This window comes from Capricornis sumatraensis, chromosome 10, assembly GCF_032405125.1.
Source record: "Capricornis sumatraensis isolate serow.1 chromosome 10, serow.2, whole genome shotgun sequence".
NCBI lineage: Eukaryota > Metazoa > Chordata > Mammalia > Artiodactyla > Bovidae > Capricornis > Capricornis sumatraensis.
In genome coordinates, this window is record NC_091078.1 from 47,233,689 (window position 1) to 47,253,018 (window position 19,330).

Here is a 19,330-nt window from a genome sequence, read left to right on the forward strand (position 1 = left end):
CTCACATCCATACATGACTACTGGAAAAACCATAGTCTTGACTAGATGGACCTTTGTTGGCAAAGTAATGTCTCTGCTTTTGAATATGCTATCTAGGTTGGCCATAACTTTTCTTCAAAGGAGTAAGCATCTTTTAATTTCATGGCTGCAGTCACCATCTGCAGTGATTTTGGAGCCAAAAGAAAAATAAAGTCTGACACTGTTTCCACGGTTTCCCTATCTATTTCCCATGAAGTGATGGGAATGTAAGAAAAACAAGTATAGCCTTGAAATTAACCACATCAGACCTTTGAGTTAATAGGTTCTTGGGAAAAATGTAACCCTGTTTAGCATTTCCTGAGGCTGACATAGATTAGAAATATAAAGAAAAGACACTTGGAGGGAAAATAAGTTTTCTGGTTGAGCAGCCTTTATCAAAAGAAGATCATAAAATGTTCATAGGCCTCCAAGGCCAGAAGATAATGTACACAACATCATTTGTGGGAAAGGTTTGCAAAAAAAAAAAAATCCTGGTTTTGATAAGGGCAAAACTGCTGGAATGTTTGGGCTGATTCTGTATGACCTTGCCATCTTTCATTTCCCTCTATGTACAAGTAAAGGTATAAAAAACCCTTTTGAATTAAAGTAAATGGGCCTCGCTCACTGAAGCAGCTTGGTCTCCCCGTGTCAATCATTCTCTCTCTCTCTCCCTCTCCCTCTCTTTTTCAGGCTGATCCCTTGGAGCATAGAGGCTCCCTGCGTTCACTTATCTGCCTGGGTTTCTAAGACCTAAACGGGAAGATGTTCTGCGTCTTCACTTCCTCCGGAGACTGGGAGGGCACCTGTGGCCTCTGTGAACAGGGCAAACTTCTTGTCTCAGAGTTTTATTGGCTTTCTATGTAAACCAAGGAATATCAGCCTCTTTCTCTCCTCTATTTTCTTATCTTCAACATTCTTTCCTTATCTCTCTCTAAATAATTGCTGACGCCGTTTCTCCTTCGGGTTTCCCTGGATCCTGTGGGGGCTGGACCCCAGCACAGGACCACTGGAAAAATGACTGATAATAGTACTGGGGCAAGAAATACACTAAATGAACCTGGAACATCTTATAGTTCCAAAAGGTTGTTCTAGAAAAAATAAAAAGCACAGTGATTGGGTGTGTCAGAGGAATACAAAAGACAAGTCAACCAGCTCCCTATGTCCAAATGTAGAAAAGTTTGAACAAAACAAAGCAGTGTATTAATCAGCTTGGGCTGCCATAATAAAATTCTATAAACTGGGTGCCTTGAACAGAAACAAACAGGAATTTATTTCTTACAATTAAGGAAGCTGGAAAACCTAAGAGCAAGATGTTGGCTAATCCTGTTCCACAGTGAGGATCCTCTTCCTGGCATGCAGATGGTTGCTGTATCCTCACATGGCAGAGAAAGAGAGAAATGGAGCAGAGTCTCTGATGTCTCTTCCTACAAGACCACCAATCTCATCATGATGCCCCCTACCTTCATGACCTCATCTAAATCTACTTAACTTCCCCAAAATGATAAGCTCCAAATACCATCACATTGGGGTTTAGGGTTTTAATGTATGAATTTGGGAGGGGGGCACAATTCAGCCAGAAAGTTTTATTAGATTATAACTCAAGGTATAAAATAATTATCTGAGTCCATACTGATATAACTTTTTAAAAAAACATAATAAATAAATGGGAATCAACAGACAAATCTCTTGAAAATGACAAATAATTTATGTGTCCACTCCACTTTAAAGTGATGACATATAACTCCCCATTCCTTAAGTCTAGGGTGCTTGTAGTGACTTTTTTTCAATAAATATATTATAGAAAGAGACCAAGAAAAAAAGAGTAACTTTACAGTGGAGAGACCTGATAAGCACCATCTCCAGCCAGGTGTCAAGATTAACATTAACAGTGTGAAGTCATATTGATAGTATGTACCGATGATAAGATAAGAGCATGGCAGTTTACCCCTGTGATCTTCCTCCCCAAACACACTCCAGTCTAATCATTTAAAAAATACCACTCAAATCCCAATTGAGGAAATCCTAACCAGTAATTCTCTAAATTTCCAAAGTCATTAAAAACAAGAAAAATCTCATAAGTTGCCAAAAGCTCAAACAGCCTAAGGAGAAATAAAAGATTGTCTTGAAAACAAGTATTTGTAACAGTAACATGATAGGGTTTTTAGTTTTAGAAGAAAAGATATATAATAAATTAAAAATAAAAATATTTGAAGCAAAAAACAAATCACTGCTATCAAGTATATCCATCCATTGTACCACCAATTAATTTTATTATTAACAGAATCCTAAAATTATGGGCTATTTCCTCTCCTATGTTACCTATACAGTCGACCCATGAACAATGCAGGGTTTTAGTTACTGCGGTTGGAGATAGATGGGCCCTCAGGCTGGACAGTTGGTGTTTGTCAAGTGGAGTAAAACTGAAGCTTTGTTCTCACCCAGACACTGCAAGGACAAAGTTAGTGGCAGGAGCTGAGCTCTGCTGAAGTAAAGATATAAGATGACCACTCCTGAGGTCAAAGACCTCTCTCTCTGCACATGTGCAGGAAAGCTCCTTGGACGTCAAAAAGGGAGAGGCTCCATCCCATAATAATGTGGACATGTGCCCACATCCTCTGTGGTGGGATCCATTTTAGCAAAAAGTTGTGCACACATATGTCCTAGGAGGGTCCTCAGTTCAGTTCAGTTCAGTTCAGTCACTCAGTCATGCCGACTCTTTGCGACCCCATGAATCGCAGCAAACCAGGCCTCCCTGTCCATCACCAACTCCCAGAGTTCACTCAGACTCACGTCAATTGAGTCCGTGATGCCATCCAGCCATTTCATCCTGGGTCGTCCCCTTCTCCTGCCCCCAATCCCTCCCAGCATCAGAGTCTTTTCCAATGAGTCAACTCTTCACATGAGGTGGCCAGAGTACTGGGGTTTCAGCTTTAGCATCTTTCTTTCCAAAGAAATCACAGGGCTGATCTCCTTCAGAAGGGACTGGTTGGATCTCCTTGCAGTCCAAGGGACTCTCAACAGTCTTCTCCAACACCACAGTTCAAAAGCATCAGTTCTTCGGCACTCATCCTTCTTCACAGTCCAACTCTCACATCCATACCTGACTACTGGAAAAATCATAGCCTTGACTAGACGGACCTTAGTTGGCAAAGTTATGTCTCTGCTTTTGAATATGCTATCTAGGTTGGTCATAACTTTTCTTCCAAGGAGTAAGCATCTTCTAATTTCATGGCTGCAGTAACCATCTGCAGTGATTTTGGAGCCCCAAAAAATAAAGTCTGACACTGTTTCCACTGTTTCCCCATCTATTTCCCATGAAGTGATGGGACCAGATGCCATGATCTTCATTTTCTGAAAGTTGAGTTTTAAGCCAACTTTTTCACTCTTCTCTTTCACTTTCATCAACAGGTTTACCAGCTCCTTTTCACTTTCTGCCATAAGGGTGGTGTCATCTGCATATCTGAGGTTATTGTTATTTCTCCCGGCAATCTTGATTCCAGCTTGTGTTTCTAAACTTACAGGATATAAAATCAAGACACAGAAATCCCTTGCATTCCTATACACTAATAATGAGAAAATAGAAAGAGAAATTAAGGAAACAATTCCATTCACCATTGCAACGAAAAGAATAAAATACTGAGGAATATATCTACCTAAAGAAAATAAAGATCTATACATAGAAAATTATAAAACACTGGTGAAAGAAATCAAAGAGGACAGAAATAGATGGAGAAATATACCATGTTCATGGATCGCAAGAATCAATATAGTGCAAATGAGTATACTACCAAAAGCAATCTATAGATTCAATGCAATCCCTTATCAAGCTACCAACGGTATTTTTCACAGAGCTAGAACAAATAATTTCACAATTTGTATGAAAATACAAAAAACCTCAATAGAAAAGGCAGAGGAATCAGAGATCAAATTGTCAACATCTGTTGGATCATCGAAAAAGCAAGAGAGTTCCAGAGAAACATCTATTTCTGCTTTATTGACTATGCCAAAGCCTTTGACTGTGTGGATCACAATAAACTGTGGAAAATTCTGAAAGAGATGGGAATACCAGACCACCTGACCTGCCTCTTGAGAATCTGTATATAGGTCAGGAAGCAACAGTTAGAATTGGACATGAAACAACACACTGGGTCCAATAGGAAAAGGAGTATGTCAAGGCTGTATATTGTCCCCCTGCTGATTTAACTTCTATGCAGAGTACATCATGAGAAATGCTGGGCTGGAAGAAGCACAAGCTGGAATCAAGATTGCTGGGAGAAATACCAATAACCTCAGATATGCAGATGACACCAACGTTAAGGCAGAAAGTGAAGAGGAACTAAAAAGCTTCTTGATGAAAGTGAAATAGGAGAGTGAAAAAGTTGGCTTAAAGCTCAACATTCAGAAAACGAAGATCATGGCATCTTGTCCCATCACTTCATGGGAAATAGATGGGGAAATAGTGGAAACAGTGTCAGACTTTATCTTTTGGGGCTACAAAATCACTGCAGATGGTGATTGCAGCCATGAAATTAAAAGACGTTTACTCCTTGGAAGAAAAGTTATGACCAACCTAGATAGCATATTGAAAAGCAGAGACTTTACTTTTCCAACAAAGGACTGTCTAGTTAAGGCTATGGTTTTCCCACTGGTCATATATGGATGTTAGATTTGGACTGTGAATAAAGTTGAATGCCAAAGAATTGATGCTTTTTAACTGTGGTGTTAGAGAAGACTCTTGAGAGTCCCTTGGACTGCAAGGAGATCCAACCAGTCCATTCTAAAGGAGATCAGCCCTGGGTGTTCTTTGGAAGGAATGATGCTAAAGCTGAAACTCCAGTACTTTGGCCACCTCATGTGAAGAGTTGACTCTTTGGGAAAGACTCTGATGCTGGGAGGGATTGGGGGCAGGAGGAAAAGGGGACGATCAAGGATGAGATAGCTGGATGGCATCACCGACTCGATGGACGTTAGCTTGAATGAACTCTGGGAGATGGTGATGGACAAGGAGGCATGGCGTGCTGTGATTCATGGGGTCACAAAGAGTCTGACACGACTGAGCGACTGAACTGAACTGAACTGAACTGATGGGACCAGATCCCATGATCTTCATTTTCTGAATGTTGAGCTTTTAGCCAACTTTTTCACTCTCCTCTTTCACTTTCATCAAGAGGCTTTTTAGTTCCTCTTCACTTTCTGCCATAGGGTGGTATCATCTGCATATCTGTGATTATTGATATTTCCCCTGGCAATCTTGATTCCAGTTTGTGCTTCATCCAGCCCAGTATTTCTCATGATGCATTCTGCATATAAGTTAAATAAGCAGGGTGACAATATACAGCCTTGACGGACTCCTTTTCCTATTTGGAACCAGTCTGTTGTTCCATGTCCAGTTCTAACTGTTGCTTTCTGACCTGCATACAGATTTCTCAAGAGGCAGGTCAGGTGGTCTGGTATTCCCATCTCTTTCAGAATTTTCCACAGTTTATTGTGATCCACACAGTCAAAGGCTTTGGCATAGTCAATAAAGCAGAAATAGATGTTTTTCTGGAACTCTTTTGCTTTTTCCATGATCCAGCAGAACAGAGTAGTTATTACCAAATGGAATATGTTGGAGGTGAGTGTGAAATGGATAAAGAGGTTCAGTTGTATGGTGACAGATACTAAACTTTTGGTGGTGAGCCCATTATACCATATACCAAAGAAGAAATATAACATTTTACACATGATATTTATGTTAATATTATAAACCAATATTATCAATAAAGTTTTTAAAATAAAAAAGATGTGATATATATACATATATGTGTATATACATATATACACATATATGTGCATATACATATATGTATATACATGTATACATAAATGTATATGTGATATATATACATATATGTGTATATTCATATATACACATAATATACAAAATTTTAAAATAAAAAGATGTCATATATACACACATATGTGTATATACACACATATATACATATATGTGTATATACATATATACATATATGTGTGTGCATATATATATATATACACACACACACAGACACACACACACAATGGACTTCTACTCAGCCACTTAAAAAGAATACAGTTCTGATGTTTACAGCAACATGCATGAACCTAGAGATTATTATAATCAGTGAGATAACCCAGACAGATAAAGACATGTACTGTATAACATCACCTATATGTGGAATCTAAACAATAATACAAACTAATGTATATGTGAAACAGAAACAGATGCAACAGACACACAAAACAAACTTAGAGTTACCAAGGGGGAGAGGAAGTGAGGAGTGAGAAATATGAAGTATCAGATTAACAGATACACACTACTATATATAAAATAGATAAGCAACAAGGATATACTATGTAACACAAGGAATTATACCAATGGTTCTGTAATAATGTTTAATGGATTATAGTCTGCAAAAATATGAATCATATTGCTATACACCTGAAGGTAACATAATATTGGAAATCAACTATACTTCAATTAAAAAACTGTTAGTGCTTTAGAGCTTGATAAAAATGCACCTGGATTTTTAATCACATTAAACACAGAATGTGGTGAGTGTGTGTGTGTATACATACACAATAGAATATATTCAACCATTAAAAGGAAGGAAATCTCATTTACAATGACATAGATGAACCAGAAAGGCATTACTCTAGTTGAAATAAGCCAGAGAAATTTAAAAAGAAGCTGATTCTGTAGAATTAGAGAGTAGAATGTGGTTGCCATTGGTTGGGCAGGGGTAAGGGGAGCAGGGGGAAAGGATGATACAAGTCAAAGGGAACAAATTTTCAGTTATGAGAAGAGTAAATTCTGAGCATGTAATAGTGACTGCAGTTAATAATATGCTATTGTGTACTTCAAAGTCCTAGAGAGTAGATATTAGCATTCTTAGAACAACAAACTGTTAATTATGTGAGGTGATGAATTTGTTAACTATACTGATCTTGATAATCATTTCACAAATGTATATCAAATCCTCTTATATACTTTAAACATATACAAATATATTTGTTAAATTTTCCCAATTACTCTTCCATAAAGTTTCAAAAATATTTAAATACAAAGTCAGAATGATTTAATAATTATTGATAATAATAACTATTATTATTAATTCAGAATATTTATTAGGATTCTGTCAGTCTGCTCCTAGAGGAGCAGTGGAACAGTGGTGAACAAAACAGCCAAAAGCTTTACTGTTGGGGAGTTTGTGTTTCAGTGGGAGACACATGATTAAAATACGTTAAAAGACACTAATTAAAATACAACATAACGACAGAGAGAGCCAATTGCTATGAATAGATAAAGGGATAGAGTCTCAAAAAGGCTGCCACTTGGGGTGGGTGATCAGGATAACCTCTCTATAGAAAGGACATTTAACAGAGAGCAGAAGGAAGAAAGCCAGTGAGCAGTTGCTCTACCAGGTAGGCAGGCAAACTTTGGAAATCTAAAGTACAGCTAAGCGGGAGAGAATCAGGGTGGGGTGGTTTGTTACAGTGGGAGGGAGAAATTTCCTTTATTATATTGGGTTAATCAAAAAAGTTCATTCGGGTTTTTCATAAGAGCCCATGGAAAAATCCAAACAAACTTTTTGACCAATCCAATTGCATCTTGGGGAAAATCTATTACAAACCTAGGCAGCATATTAAAAAGGTGAGACATCATTTTGCTGACAAAGGTTCATATAATCAAAGCTATGGTTTTTCCAGTAGTCATGTATGGATGTGAGAGTTGGACCATAAGGAAGGCTGAGCACTGAAGAATTGATACTTTTGAACTGTGGTGTTGGAGAAGACTCTTGAGAGTCCCTTGGACTGCAAGGATATCCAACCAGTCAATCCTAAAGGAAATCACCCCTGAATATTCATTGGAAGGACTGATGCTGAAGCTGAAGCTCCAATACTTTGGCCACCTGATGTGAAGAGCCAACTCACTGGAAAAGACCTTGATGCTAGGAAAGATTGAGATCAGGAGAAGAGGGTGACAGAGGATGAGATGGTTGCATTGCATCATCAATTCAATGGACATGAGTCTGAACAAACTCTGGGAGATACTGAAGGACAGGGAAGCCTGGCGTGTTGCAGTCCAATGGGTTGCAAAGACTCAGACACAACTGAGAGACTGAGTAACAATAATGATATCTCCATTATTTCAGGTTATCTCCATTATGGTCATAATCATACAAGTAGTGGATCACTCATATAGTATATGTTTCTTGTGATCCTATAAACCACACTCTGGGCTCAGTGCTGGGGATGGTGACCTATGACAAAATAAATATAAAAGTTCACCTTGTGAAGGATGAGTGCATGGTGTGTGTAGGCCCAGGGCATCCTGTCCTGTTTTGGGGAGTTTGCCTGAGGAGGTGTGTTCTGGCTGAGAGGCAAAGGGTAAGAAGAGCTTGCTGCTGCTGCTGCTAAGTCACTTCAGTCATCTCCGACTCTGTGCGACCCCAGAGATGGCAGCCCACCAGGCTCCCCCATTCCTGGGATTCTCCAGGCAAGAACACTGGAGCGGGTTGCCATTTCCTTCTCCAATGCATGAAAGTGAAAAGTGAAAGTGAAGTCACTCAGTCGTGTCCAACTCTTAGTGACCCCATGGACTGCAGCCTACCAGGCTCCTCCATCCATGGGATTTTCCAGGCAAGAGTACTGGAGCGGGGTGCCATCACCTTACCATCTGACAAATGGGAAAAGCAGTATCCCAGGAAGAGGGAGCAGCACATGTGAAAGCCCTGTGGTCACAGGCAACACACAGGGTGCAGCTAAGAGCAGTGCAGTCTGGCTGGAGGGACAGCAGGATGCTGTGGCAAAGGCAGGGAGCAGGGCTGTCCAACTGCAGCCTGACTGAGGACTCGGACTGTGAACTGTGAGCAGCTGGAACCGACCAAAGTATTTTAGGCCAGTTAAGAGTCTCAGAGCTCAGTGATTCCTTAAGACCTTGGGAAGAACAGTCAGTAGCTAGGCAGGTTTCAATGTGTCTCTACTTGTTCAGATTCTCCTACGGGTTTATTTTGATCCATCCAGTGAAAAATTTGCCAGCTTTTAATTATCTAATGTAATAACATGAATGGGATTATACTATGCAATAAAGTCTCAAAGAATTCCCATTCCAAGATTAGTCCAAGTTATCTGTTTTTATGAGATCATAAATGTTTATTATCCAGAAATTCCAAATATATATTCTACAAAGAACTAGCCAGTGGTGCTGGTAGTAAAGAACCTGCCTGCCAGTGTAGGAGATGGAAGAGACACAGGTTTGATCCCTCAGTTGGGAAGATCCCCTGGAGGAGGGCATGGCAATCCATTCCCTTATTCTTGCCTAGAGAATCCCATTGACAGAGGATCCTGGCAGGCTACAGTCCATAAGGTTGCAAAGAGTCAGACACAACTGAAGCCATTTAGCATGCACACACACATGAAGTAGCCTAAAATGTTTCTCAGAGTTACAAACTCTAAAATCTGCTCTGAAAATGAAGTTGAAGGAATTACACAGTTTTAGACTCTGGAATTGGAGTAAAACATAGAGAGAAAAAAGGGAACCAAAGATTATATTTGGAGAGTATTTTCCATGGAAAGGTAGTAAAGACCTGCCTAATAATGAATCCAATCAGATAAAGAAGTTTTATGAAACTTCTGTTCCATCGCAATCAATCCAGTGCCCACAACCACTTATCTAGCAGCTGAGATTCAGAATAAAGAATGCTCTGAGGCACTTTTTGTAAACATTGAGAAAGAACTTTCTTCTATTAAATAAGTTAATACCTGAGCAAACAAAGGCAAAAAGAAACAGCAAACTGATGTGAGAAAATCAAGCTTGCTAAACTCAGGGGGAGCTTGAATGAGGTATTCCAGGTCAAATTAATTGGCTCAGAGGAGTTTATAAAAATTACACAGAGATTACAGGCTATCAACAACTTCAGATATGCAAATGACACCACTCTAATGGCAGAAAGTGAAGAGGAACTAAAGAACCTCTTGATGAGGGTAAAGGAGGAGAGTGAAAAGCCAGCTTAAAACTAAATATTCAAAAAACAAAGATCACGGCATCCAGTCCCATCACTTGATGGAAAATAGGAGAGAAGGTGTAAGCAGTGACAGATTTCCTTTTCTTGGGCTCTAAAATCACTGCAGATGGTGACTGCAGCCATGGAATTAGAAGACGGCTGCTTCTTGGCAGGAAAGCCTAGACAAATAGACAGTGTGTTAAAAAGCAAAGACATCACCTTACCAGCAAAGGTCTGTAAATCAAAACTATGGTCTTCCCAGTAGTCACATACAGTTGTGAGAGCTGGACCATAAAGAAGCCAGAGCAATGAAGAATTGATGCTTTTGAACTGTGGAGCTGGAGAAGACTCCTGAGAGTCCCTTGGAGAGCAACGACATCAAACCAGTTAATCTTAAAGGAAATCAACCTTGACTACTCATTGGATCACCACAAACTGTAGAAAAGTCTTCAAGAGATGGGAATACCAGACTACCTGACCTGTCTCTTGAGAAATCTGTATGCAGGTCAGGAAGCAACAGTTAGAACTGGACATAGAACAACAGACAAGTTGCAAATAGGAAAAGGAGTATGTCAAGGCTGCATATTGTCACCCTGCTTATATAACTTCTGTGCAAAGTACATCATCAGAAACGCTGGGCTGGATGAAGCACAAGCTGGAATCAAGACTGCTGGGAGAAATACCAATAACCTCAGATATGCAAATGACACATTCCTTATGGCCGAAAGCAAAGAACTGAAGAGCCTCTTGATGAAAGTAAAGGAGGAAATTTAAAAAGTTGGCTTAAAACTCAGAAAACTAAGATCATGGCATCTGGTCCCATCATTTCATGGCAAATAGATGGGGACTATTATTTGCCTGCATCAGACTTTATTTTGGGGGCTCCAAAATCACTGTCAGAGAAGGCAATGGCACCCCACTCTGGTACTCTTGCCTGGAAAATCCCATGGGCAGAGGAGCCTGGTAGGCTGCAGTCCATGGGGTCACTAAGAGTCAGACTCGGCTGAGCGACCTCACTTTCACTTTTCACTTTCATGAACTGGAGAAGGAAATGGCAACCCACTCCAGTGTTCTTGCCTGGAGAATCTCAGGGACAGGGGAGCCTGGTGGGCTGCCGTCTATGGGGTCACACAGAGTCGGACACGACTGAAGCGACTTAGCAGCAGCAAAATCACTGTGGATAGTGACTGAAGCCATGAAATTAAAAGACGCTTGCTCCTTGGAAGAAAAGCATAGTAAAAAGCAGAGACATTTCTTTGCCAACAAAGATCCATCTAGTCAAGGCTATGGTGTTTCCAGTAGTCATGTATGGATGTGAGCGTTGGACTATAAAGAAAGCTGAGTGCTGAAGAATTGATGCTTTTGAACTGTGGTGTTGCAGAAGACTCTTGAGAGTCCCATGGACTGCGAGGAGATCCAACCAGTCCATCCTAAAGAAAATCAGTCCTGAATGTTCATTGGAAGGACTGATGTTGAAGCTGAAACTCCAATACTTTGGCCACCTGATGTGAAGAACTGACTGGAAAAGCCCCTGATTCTGGGAAAGATTGAAGGCAGGAGGAGAAGGGGACGACAGAGGATGAGATGGTTGGATGGCTTCACCGACTCAATTGACATGAGTTTGAGTAAACTCCAGGAGTTGGTGATGGACAAGGAGGCCTGGTATGCTGCAGTCCATGGGGTTGCAAAGAGTCAGAGAGACTGAACTGAACTGAATTCATTGGAAGGACTGATGCTAAAGCTGAAGCTCCAATACTTTGGCCACCTGAGGCAAAGAGCTGACTCACTGGAAAAGACCCTGATTCTGGGAAATATTGAGGGCAGGAGGAGAAGAGGGTGACAGGATGAGATGGTTGGATGGCATCACTGATGCAATCGACATGAGCTTGTGAAGACTCCAGGATATGGTGAGGGACAGAGAAGCCTGGTGTGTTGCAGTCCATGGGGTCACAAAGAATCAGATATGACTTGGCAATTGAACAAAAACAACAACTACAGAGTGTGAAGGGGAATAGGTGTGAAGGTGCAAGTATCAAGGCAGAGACTGTGAAAGATATTGGTTTTACTTTTATCCAATCCACAAACTCAGAGAAAATCCGAAGAGAAGGATATAAGAAAATTCAAAAGTAGATGGACTTATGAAATGTATTAGGAACCATCTTAAATTTGGAACAATAAAAATTTAAGAGTTTATACTGACATTTCCAGTGCATACCCTTAACATCACACATGACTCTCTACCTGGGGGCTTCCTCCCAGTCCCCACTCCAGGATGCCAGGAGTATCTAAAGGTCAGTGGAATAGTCCTCAACCACTTGTGGCTGGGAAAAGAAAAAAAAAATCCTACCTTTAATTTGGCATATAGGACCACTCTGAAACATCTCATGTACTATATCCCAGATCATAATCTACAGATCTGATTATTAATACTTCCTTACTGTCTGCTTTCTCTTCTCTGTCTCATTCCCTCCCCAGCCCCTAATATTTCATGGGACCACCTGCTAAATAAACTATTTCACTTAGATCCTTGTCTTTTGGAAAAACCCGAAGTAAGAAAGTAATGAAATGTAATTTAGAACTGAGTTCTTTTGACCCTGTGCTCAGTTTGAAGACATCAAAAACTAAGAAAAATGGCTTGTGAGACTAAGCTTATTGTAAAACCTATCAAACAAGGGGCATTTCTAACAACTAGGAAAGAAGAAAGTGGGATAAGGGAGTAGAAGTAAAAATTTTAAAGCAACTTAAAAGAAAAGGAGCTTTCTGGTCATATATTTGTGATATTCCTAAATAAAACAATAGCTTAACCATATTAGGAGGTTCAGCTTTCCTAACTCTATAGCTAATTTAAAAGTTAAAAGGAAATGTGAATCCATCTTTGGGCTAATAAGATAAAATAATGGTCATGTTTTAGATTTCTTCTTATATACTGTACAGATCTCCTGGCTCCCCCCCACCACCACCTCAACATACACACAGAATTATCATATCAGCAATTCTAAACTTATTAATTAACAGTCTTGGCAATAAATCTGCTCACTTTTAGTTTGCATTTTACTTGTTCTGTAACTTTGATCAACAAATCTGTTCAGGAATATATGATTACTTAACACTTTAGTGATTAAGATTTATTATTTCTGAAAAAGAGTAAAGAGTAGAACAAAAGAAAATTATTCTACCAGCAACAAGTAATAGTTGACTCATATCCTTATTATTAAAAGATTAAGTGCACAGATAAACCTTCAATTTTCAAGGTACAATCGTAGACTGGTCCACCAATCTCTGCATCTTCTCATGAAGCTAGTTTCAATAACACTAGCCAAATAAATGAAAATTCATCCCTCAAAAATACCACTTGGCATATTCTCATATGAAAGGACTTTGTAAAAAAAAAAGGGGGGGGGCGGGAGGGGCACTATTTCCAATTCCCACCCTCCTTTGAGAAGATTTATTCTGAACCCTATCTCCAGGGATCTGTTGTGCAATAGGCTAGATTAAAAAAGGAAGATGGAAGTGTCTTGATTGCTTGACCAGATTTATGAGATTTCAGAATATTTCCCTGAAATCTGCTGCATCTACAGACTACCATATCTGTTTGACAGATTCAGACAAATGATATGTGATCAGCAAAAGAAGACTCTCATTTCATGATAATTAATGAATTACAAAGGAACGCTAAAAGCATGCTCAGTTCAGTTCAGTCACTCAGTCATGGCTGATTTTGTGACCGCATGAATCACAGCACACCAGGCCTCCCTCTCCATCACCAACTCCTGGAGTTCACTCAAACTCATGTCCATCAAGTCGGTGATGCCATCCAGCCAACTCATTCTCTCTCATCCCCTTCTCCTCCTGCCCCCAATCTCTCCCAGCATCAGGGTCTTTTCCAATGAGTCAACTCTCTGCATGAGGTGGCCAAAGTATTGGAGTTTCAGCTTCAAAATCAGTTCTTCCAATGAACACCCAGGATTGATCTCTTTTAGGATGGACTGGTTGGATCTCCTTGCAGTCCAAGGGACTCTCAAGAGTCTTCTCCAACACCACAATTCAAAAGCATCAATTCTTCGGCACTCAGCTTTCTTCACAGTCCAATTCTCACATCCATACATGACCACTGGAAAAACCATAGCCTTAATTTGATGAACCTTTGTTGGCAAAGTAATATCTCTGCTTTTCCATATGCTATCTAAGAGTCTCAATTCATCAAAATAACACGCATTTACCCAAGAAGCAACCAACTTTGTAGATATATGTCTAAGTATATATGTCATCATTTATTCATTCACATAATAAAATTTATTCTGAACCTATTATTTGCCAGATGCTAGGACAAGCATTAGGACTTGAAAAACTTTTTCCTTGACCTTTTGAATATCTATAGATGTAAAAAGAATAAAAGAATCATATATATAAGAGAGGCAATTAAATGTTCCAAGTGTCATGTTGCAAACCAAGTCTACTAGTTTATTCACAGATTCATTCAACAAGTTTTGTACAACTGTTGTGTGCTGAGGATCATTTCATTTTTTTTTTTTCATTTTTATTTTTACTTTATTTTACTTTACAATACTGTGTTGGTTTTGCCATACATTGACATGAATCCGCCATAGGTGTACATGAGTTCCCAAACCTGAACCCCCCTCCCACCTCCCACCCCATATCATCTCTCTGGATCATTCCCGTGCACCCGCCCCAAGCATCCTGTATCCTGTATCGAATATAGACTGGCGATTCATTTCTTACATGATAGTATACATGTTTCAACGCCATTCTCCCAAATCATCCCACCCTCTCCCTCTCCCTCAGAGTCCAAAAGTCCATTCTATACATCTGTGTCTCTTTTGCTGTCTCACATACAGGGTTATCCTTACCATTTTTCTGAATTCCATATATATGTATTAGTATACTGTATTGGTATTTTTCTTTCTGGCTTACACACAGAAATCCCTTGCATTCCTATACACTAATAATAGAAAGTAGAAAAAGAAATTAAGGAAAAAATTCCATTCACCATTGCAATGAAAAGAATAAAATACTTAGGAATATATTTACCTAAAGAAACTAAAGACCTATATATAGAAAATTATAAAACATTGATGAAAGAAATCAAAGAGGACACTAACAGATGGAGAAATATACCATGTTCATGGATTGGAAGAATCAATATAGTGAAAATGAGTATACTACACAAAGCAATCTACAGATTCAATGCAATCCCTATCAAGCTACCAGCGGTATTTTTCACAGAACTAGAACAAATAATTTCACAACTTGTATGGAAATACAAAAAACCTCGAATAGCCAAAGCAATCTTGAGAAAGAAGAATGGAACTGGAGGAATCAACGTGCCTGACTTCAGGCTCTACTACAAAGCTACAGTCATCAAGACAGTATGGTACTGGCACATAGACAGAAATATAGATCAATGGAACAAAATAGAAAGCCAAGAGATAAATCCACACACCTATGGACACCTTATCTTCGACAGAGGAGGCAAGAATATACAATGGACTAAAGACAATCTCTTTAACAAGTGGTGCTGGGAAAACGGGTCAACCACTTGTAAAAGAATGAAACTAGATCACTTTCTAACACCACACACAAAAATAAACTCAAAATGGATTAGAGGATCATTTCAATTACAAGTAATTAAGGGGCAGAGTTACCCTAAAGGAAAGATAGTTGGTTATTTTAAATATGTAATGGCACAATTCTACACATGTGTATTAACAGGATAATTGAAGAAAACTTATTAGAAGTAAATGTCTTTCCTTTGCACACCAAAAAAAGAAATGAAAGCCCAAACCAGTTAAGAATGATGTTTAAGAACCATAAAATAATTGTCCTTACCAGGAATACAGAATTGTTCCTACAACAGATGTAAGTCTACTGCTTTCTTGTTTTTGCTTTGCCAGGCCAAAGTCAGCTACAATTAAAAAAAAAAAAAAGAAGCAATTTTATTATAATTTCCCAGAATTAGCACTGTTCCTTAGCTTTTAACATTCTGCAGAAAACAAAATAACAAAAAAAAAATTACAATTCACAAGAGAAAGTTTTTCTTGTCTTTCCCTGTCAAAATGCCCCATGTACAATACTCTAAACCATTCACAAGAGAAAGTTTTTCTTGTCTTTCCCTGTCAAAATGCCCCATGTACAATACTCTAAACCATTCCTAGCTTTCATTAATGGTGTACATACATTATGCCATTATGCTATATATCATTAAAAATATTAAAATAATTATTGCTGACTGAAAGATATGACAAAGTACTTACTGAACTTGTGATTCTACTTTTTAAATTATTCTTTATTATTTTCAAATAAAGGAACCTAATGTTTTGGCCACAGGACTGGTAAAGGTCAGTTTTCATCCCAATCCCAAAGAAAGGCAGTGCGAATGAATGCTCAAACTACCCCACAATTGCACTCATCTCACACACTAGTAGAAGGTAATGGTACCCTACTCCCAGTACTCTTGCCTGGAAAATGCCATGGATGGAGGAGCCTGTTAGGCTACAGTCCATGGGGTCGCTAACAGTCGGACATGACTGAGCTACTTCACTTTCACTTTTCACTTTCCTGCACTGGAGAAGGAAATGGCAACCCACTCCAGTGTTCTTGCCTGGAAAATTCCAGGGACAGGAGAGCCTGGTGGACTGCCATCTATGGGGTAGCACAGAGTCGGACACGACTGAAGTGGCTTAGCAGCAGCAGCACACGCTAGTAAAGTAATGCTCAAAATTCTCCAAGCCACGCTTTAGCAATATATGAACCGTGAACTTACAGATGTTCAAGCTGGTTTTAGAAAAGGCAGAGGAACCAGAGATCAAATTGCCAACATCCGCTGGATCATGGAAAAAGCAAGGGAGTTCCAAAAAAATATCTATTTCTGTTTTATTGACTATGCCAAAGCCTTTGACTGTGTGGATCACAATATACTGTGGAAAATTCTGAAAGAGATGGGAATACCAGACCACCTGACCTGCCTCTTGAGAAACCTGTATGCAGGTTAGGAAGCAACAGTTAAAACTGGACATGGAACAACAGACCTGGTCCAAATAGGGAAAGGAGTACATCAAGGCTGTATATTGTCATCTTGCTTATTTATATGTAGAGTAAATCATGAGAAACACTGGGTTGGATGAAGCACAAGCTGGAATCAAGATTGCCAGGAGAAATATCAATAACCTCAGATATACAGATGACACCAACATTATGGCAGAAAGTGAAGAGGAACTAAAAAGCCTCTTGATGAAAGTGAAAGAGGAGAGTGAAAAAGTTGGCTTAAAACTCAACATTCAGAAAACTAAGATCATGGTATCTTGTCCCATCACTTCATGGGAAATAGGTGAGGAAACAGTGGAAACAGTGGCAGACTTTATTTTGGGGAGCTCCAAAATCACTGCAGATGGTGATTGTAGCCAGGAAATTAAAAGACACTTACTCATTGGAAGAAAAGTTATGACCAACCTAGACAGCATATCAAAAAGCAGAGACATTACTTTGCCAACAAAGATCCATCTAGTCAAGGCTATGGTTTTTCCAGTAGTCATGTACGGATGTGAGAGTCGGACTGTGAAGAAAGCTGAGCACCGAAGAATTGATGCTTTTGAACTGTGGTGTTGGAGAAGACTCTTGAGAGTCTCTTGGAGTGCAAGAAGATCCAACCAGTCCATCGTAAAGTAGATCAGTCCTGGGTGTTCATTGGAAGGACGGATGTTGAAGCTGAAACTCCAATAATTTGGCTACCCCATGAGAAGAGTTAACTCACTGGAAAAGACCCTGATGCTGGGAGAGATTGGAAGCAGGAGGAGAAGGGGACGACATAGGATGAGATGGCTGAATGGCATCACCGACTCGATGGACATGAGTTTGTGTAGGCTCTCGGAGTTGGTGATGGACACTGAGGCCTGGCATGCTGCAATTCATGGGGTCACAAGAGTCGGACACGACTGAGCAACTGAACTGAACTGAACTGAATGTTTTGGCATATGGTAATCATCATCTCATGGGCCAAAATAAATAAGTAAACATGGTAAACCTAAATAATCACCATGAAGATCTGAAAACCTGAAATTAATGGCATCTATCTGTATGAAGTCATAGTAAATACAAGGTTCACAGTCAAATCAAAATACTTATATAACAATATACTTAATGTTAATATAAATGATTCTAATTTTTAAACTAAATATTTATATTTAATATTAGTCCTAGCTAAATTCTTCCAAGAACCTTCAAATACTTCTTTTTTTCCATTTTTTAATATAAATTTATTTAATTGGAGGCTAATTACTTTACAATATTGTAGTGGTTTTGCCATACACTGACATGGATCAAATACTTCTCTTTCTAAGCCACTCAACACCTAAGATCAAAGTGGTAGAAACAGATACTCTTCCTTTTATTAGTGTAAGGATTTGCAAACTTCTCAGTAAGTTTAATTACTGGAATTACACAAAAGGACAGAGTTGAACCAGGGCAAAAATTCAAGTTGCTATTATTAGTAAAGTTTGATGTTCACAATATCACTTTTTTAAGTGCACTAAATATGTATGGAATTTCACTGTGATAAACTTTCAATACAATGTACTTGATTGTCTATAATAAAATGTCTTTGACAGGTTGAAAATATTTTGAAGTACTGACTTTGTTCAAAGTAATATTAATTTGTGTTATGAATAACAATCAGTTCAGTTCAGTCACTCAGTCATGACTCTTTGTGACCCAATGGACTGTAGCATGCCAGGCTTCCCTGTCCACCACCAACTCCCGGAGTTTACTCAAATTCATGTCCATTGAGTCGGTGATAACATCCAACCATCTCATCCTCTGTCATCCCCTTCTCCTCTCACCTTCAATCTTTCCTGCCTTCAGTCTTTTCAAATGAGTCAGTTCTTCACATACCAGTTTACTAAACAACAACCTTGAACTAGCACAGATTTAGCTGCTTACATATATTATCTGCTTTAATACTCAACAATGGGTTAGCAATTATTATAGTTAGTGCCCCTTAGTGATTAAAGGCAAGGACTCTGGAAACAGACAGGCTCAATTCAAATCCTGGCCTCATTATGTGCTACCTGAATAACCCTGGAGAAGTTATTTAATTTCTGTTTGTAATAGTTTTCTTATCTGTAAAAGTAGCAAGTACTATAATATTAAAATGTGAATAAGTTAACATATACAAATATAGTATACCACAGTGATAATCTACTGATGTATATTGTTATTTAATCTCACAATAACCCATTTTACAGATGAAGAAACTGAGGTTCAAAGAGAAT

The 19,330-nt window shown here is 39.0% G+C and overlaps 1 protein-coding gene across 5 annotated transcripts in view; it reads right to left on the reverse strand.

Annotated features, from left to right (window-relative positions):
- NEK10 (NIMA related kinase 10) overlaps window positions 1–19,330 on the reverse strand; it is a 252,892-nt gene that overhangs the window by 127,195 nt on the left and 106,367 nt on the right. For all 5 annotated transcript variants that reach the window (XM_068981984.1, XM_068981980.1, XM_068981981.1 and 2 more), the window contains one exon: window positions 15,894–15,969. In XM_068981984.1, the coding sequence (XP_068838085.1) occupies window positions 15,894–15,969 (76 nt within the window). The remainder of the gene's footprint in view (window positions 1–15,893; window positions 15,970–19,330) is intronic.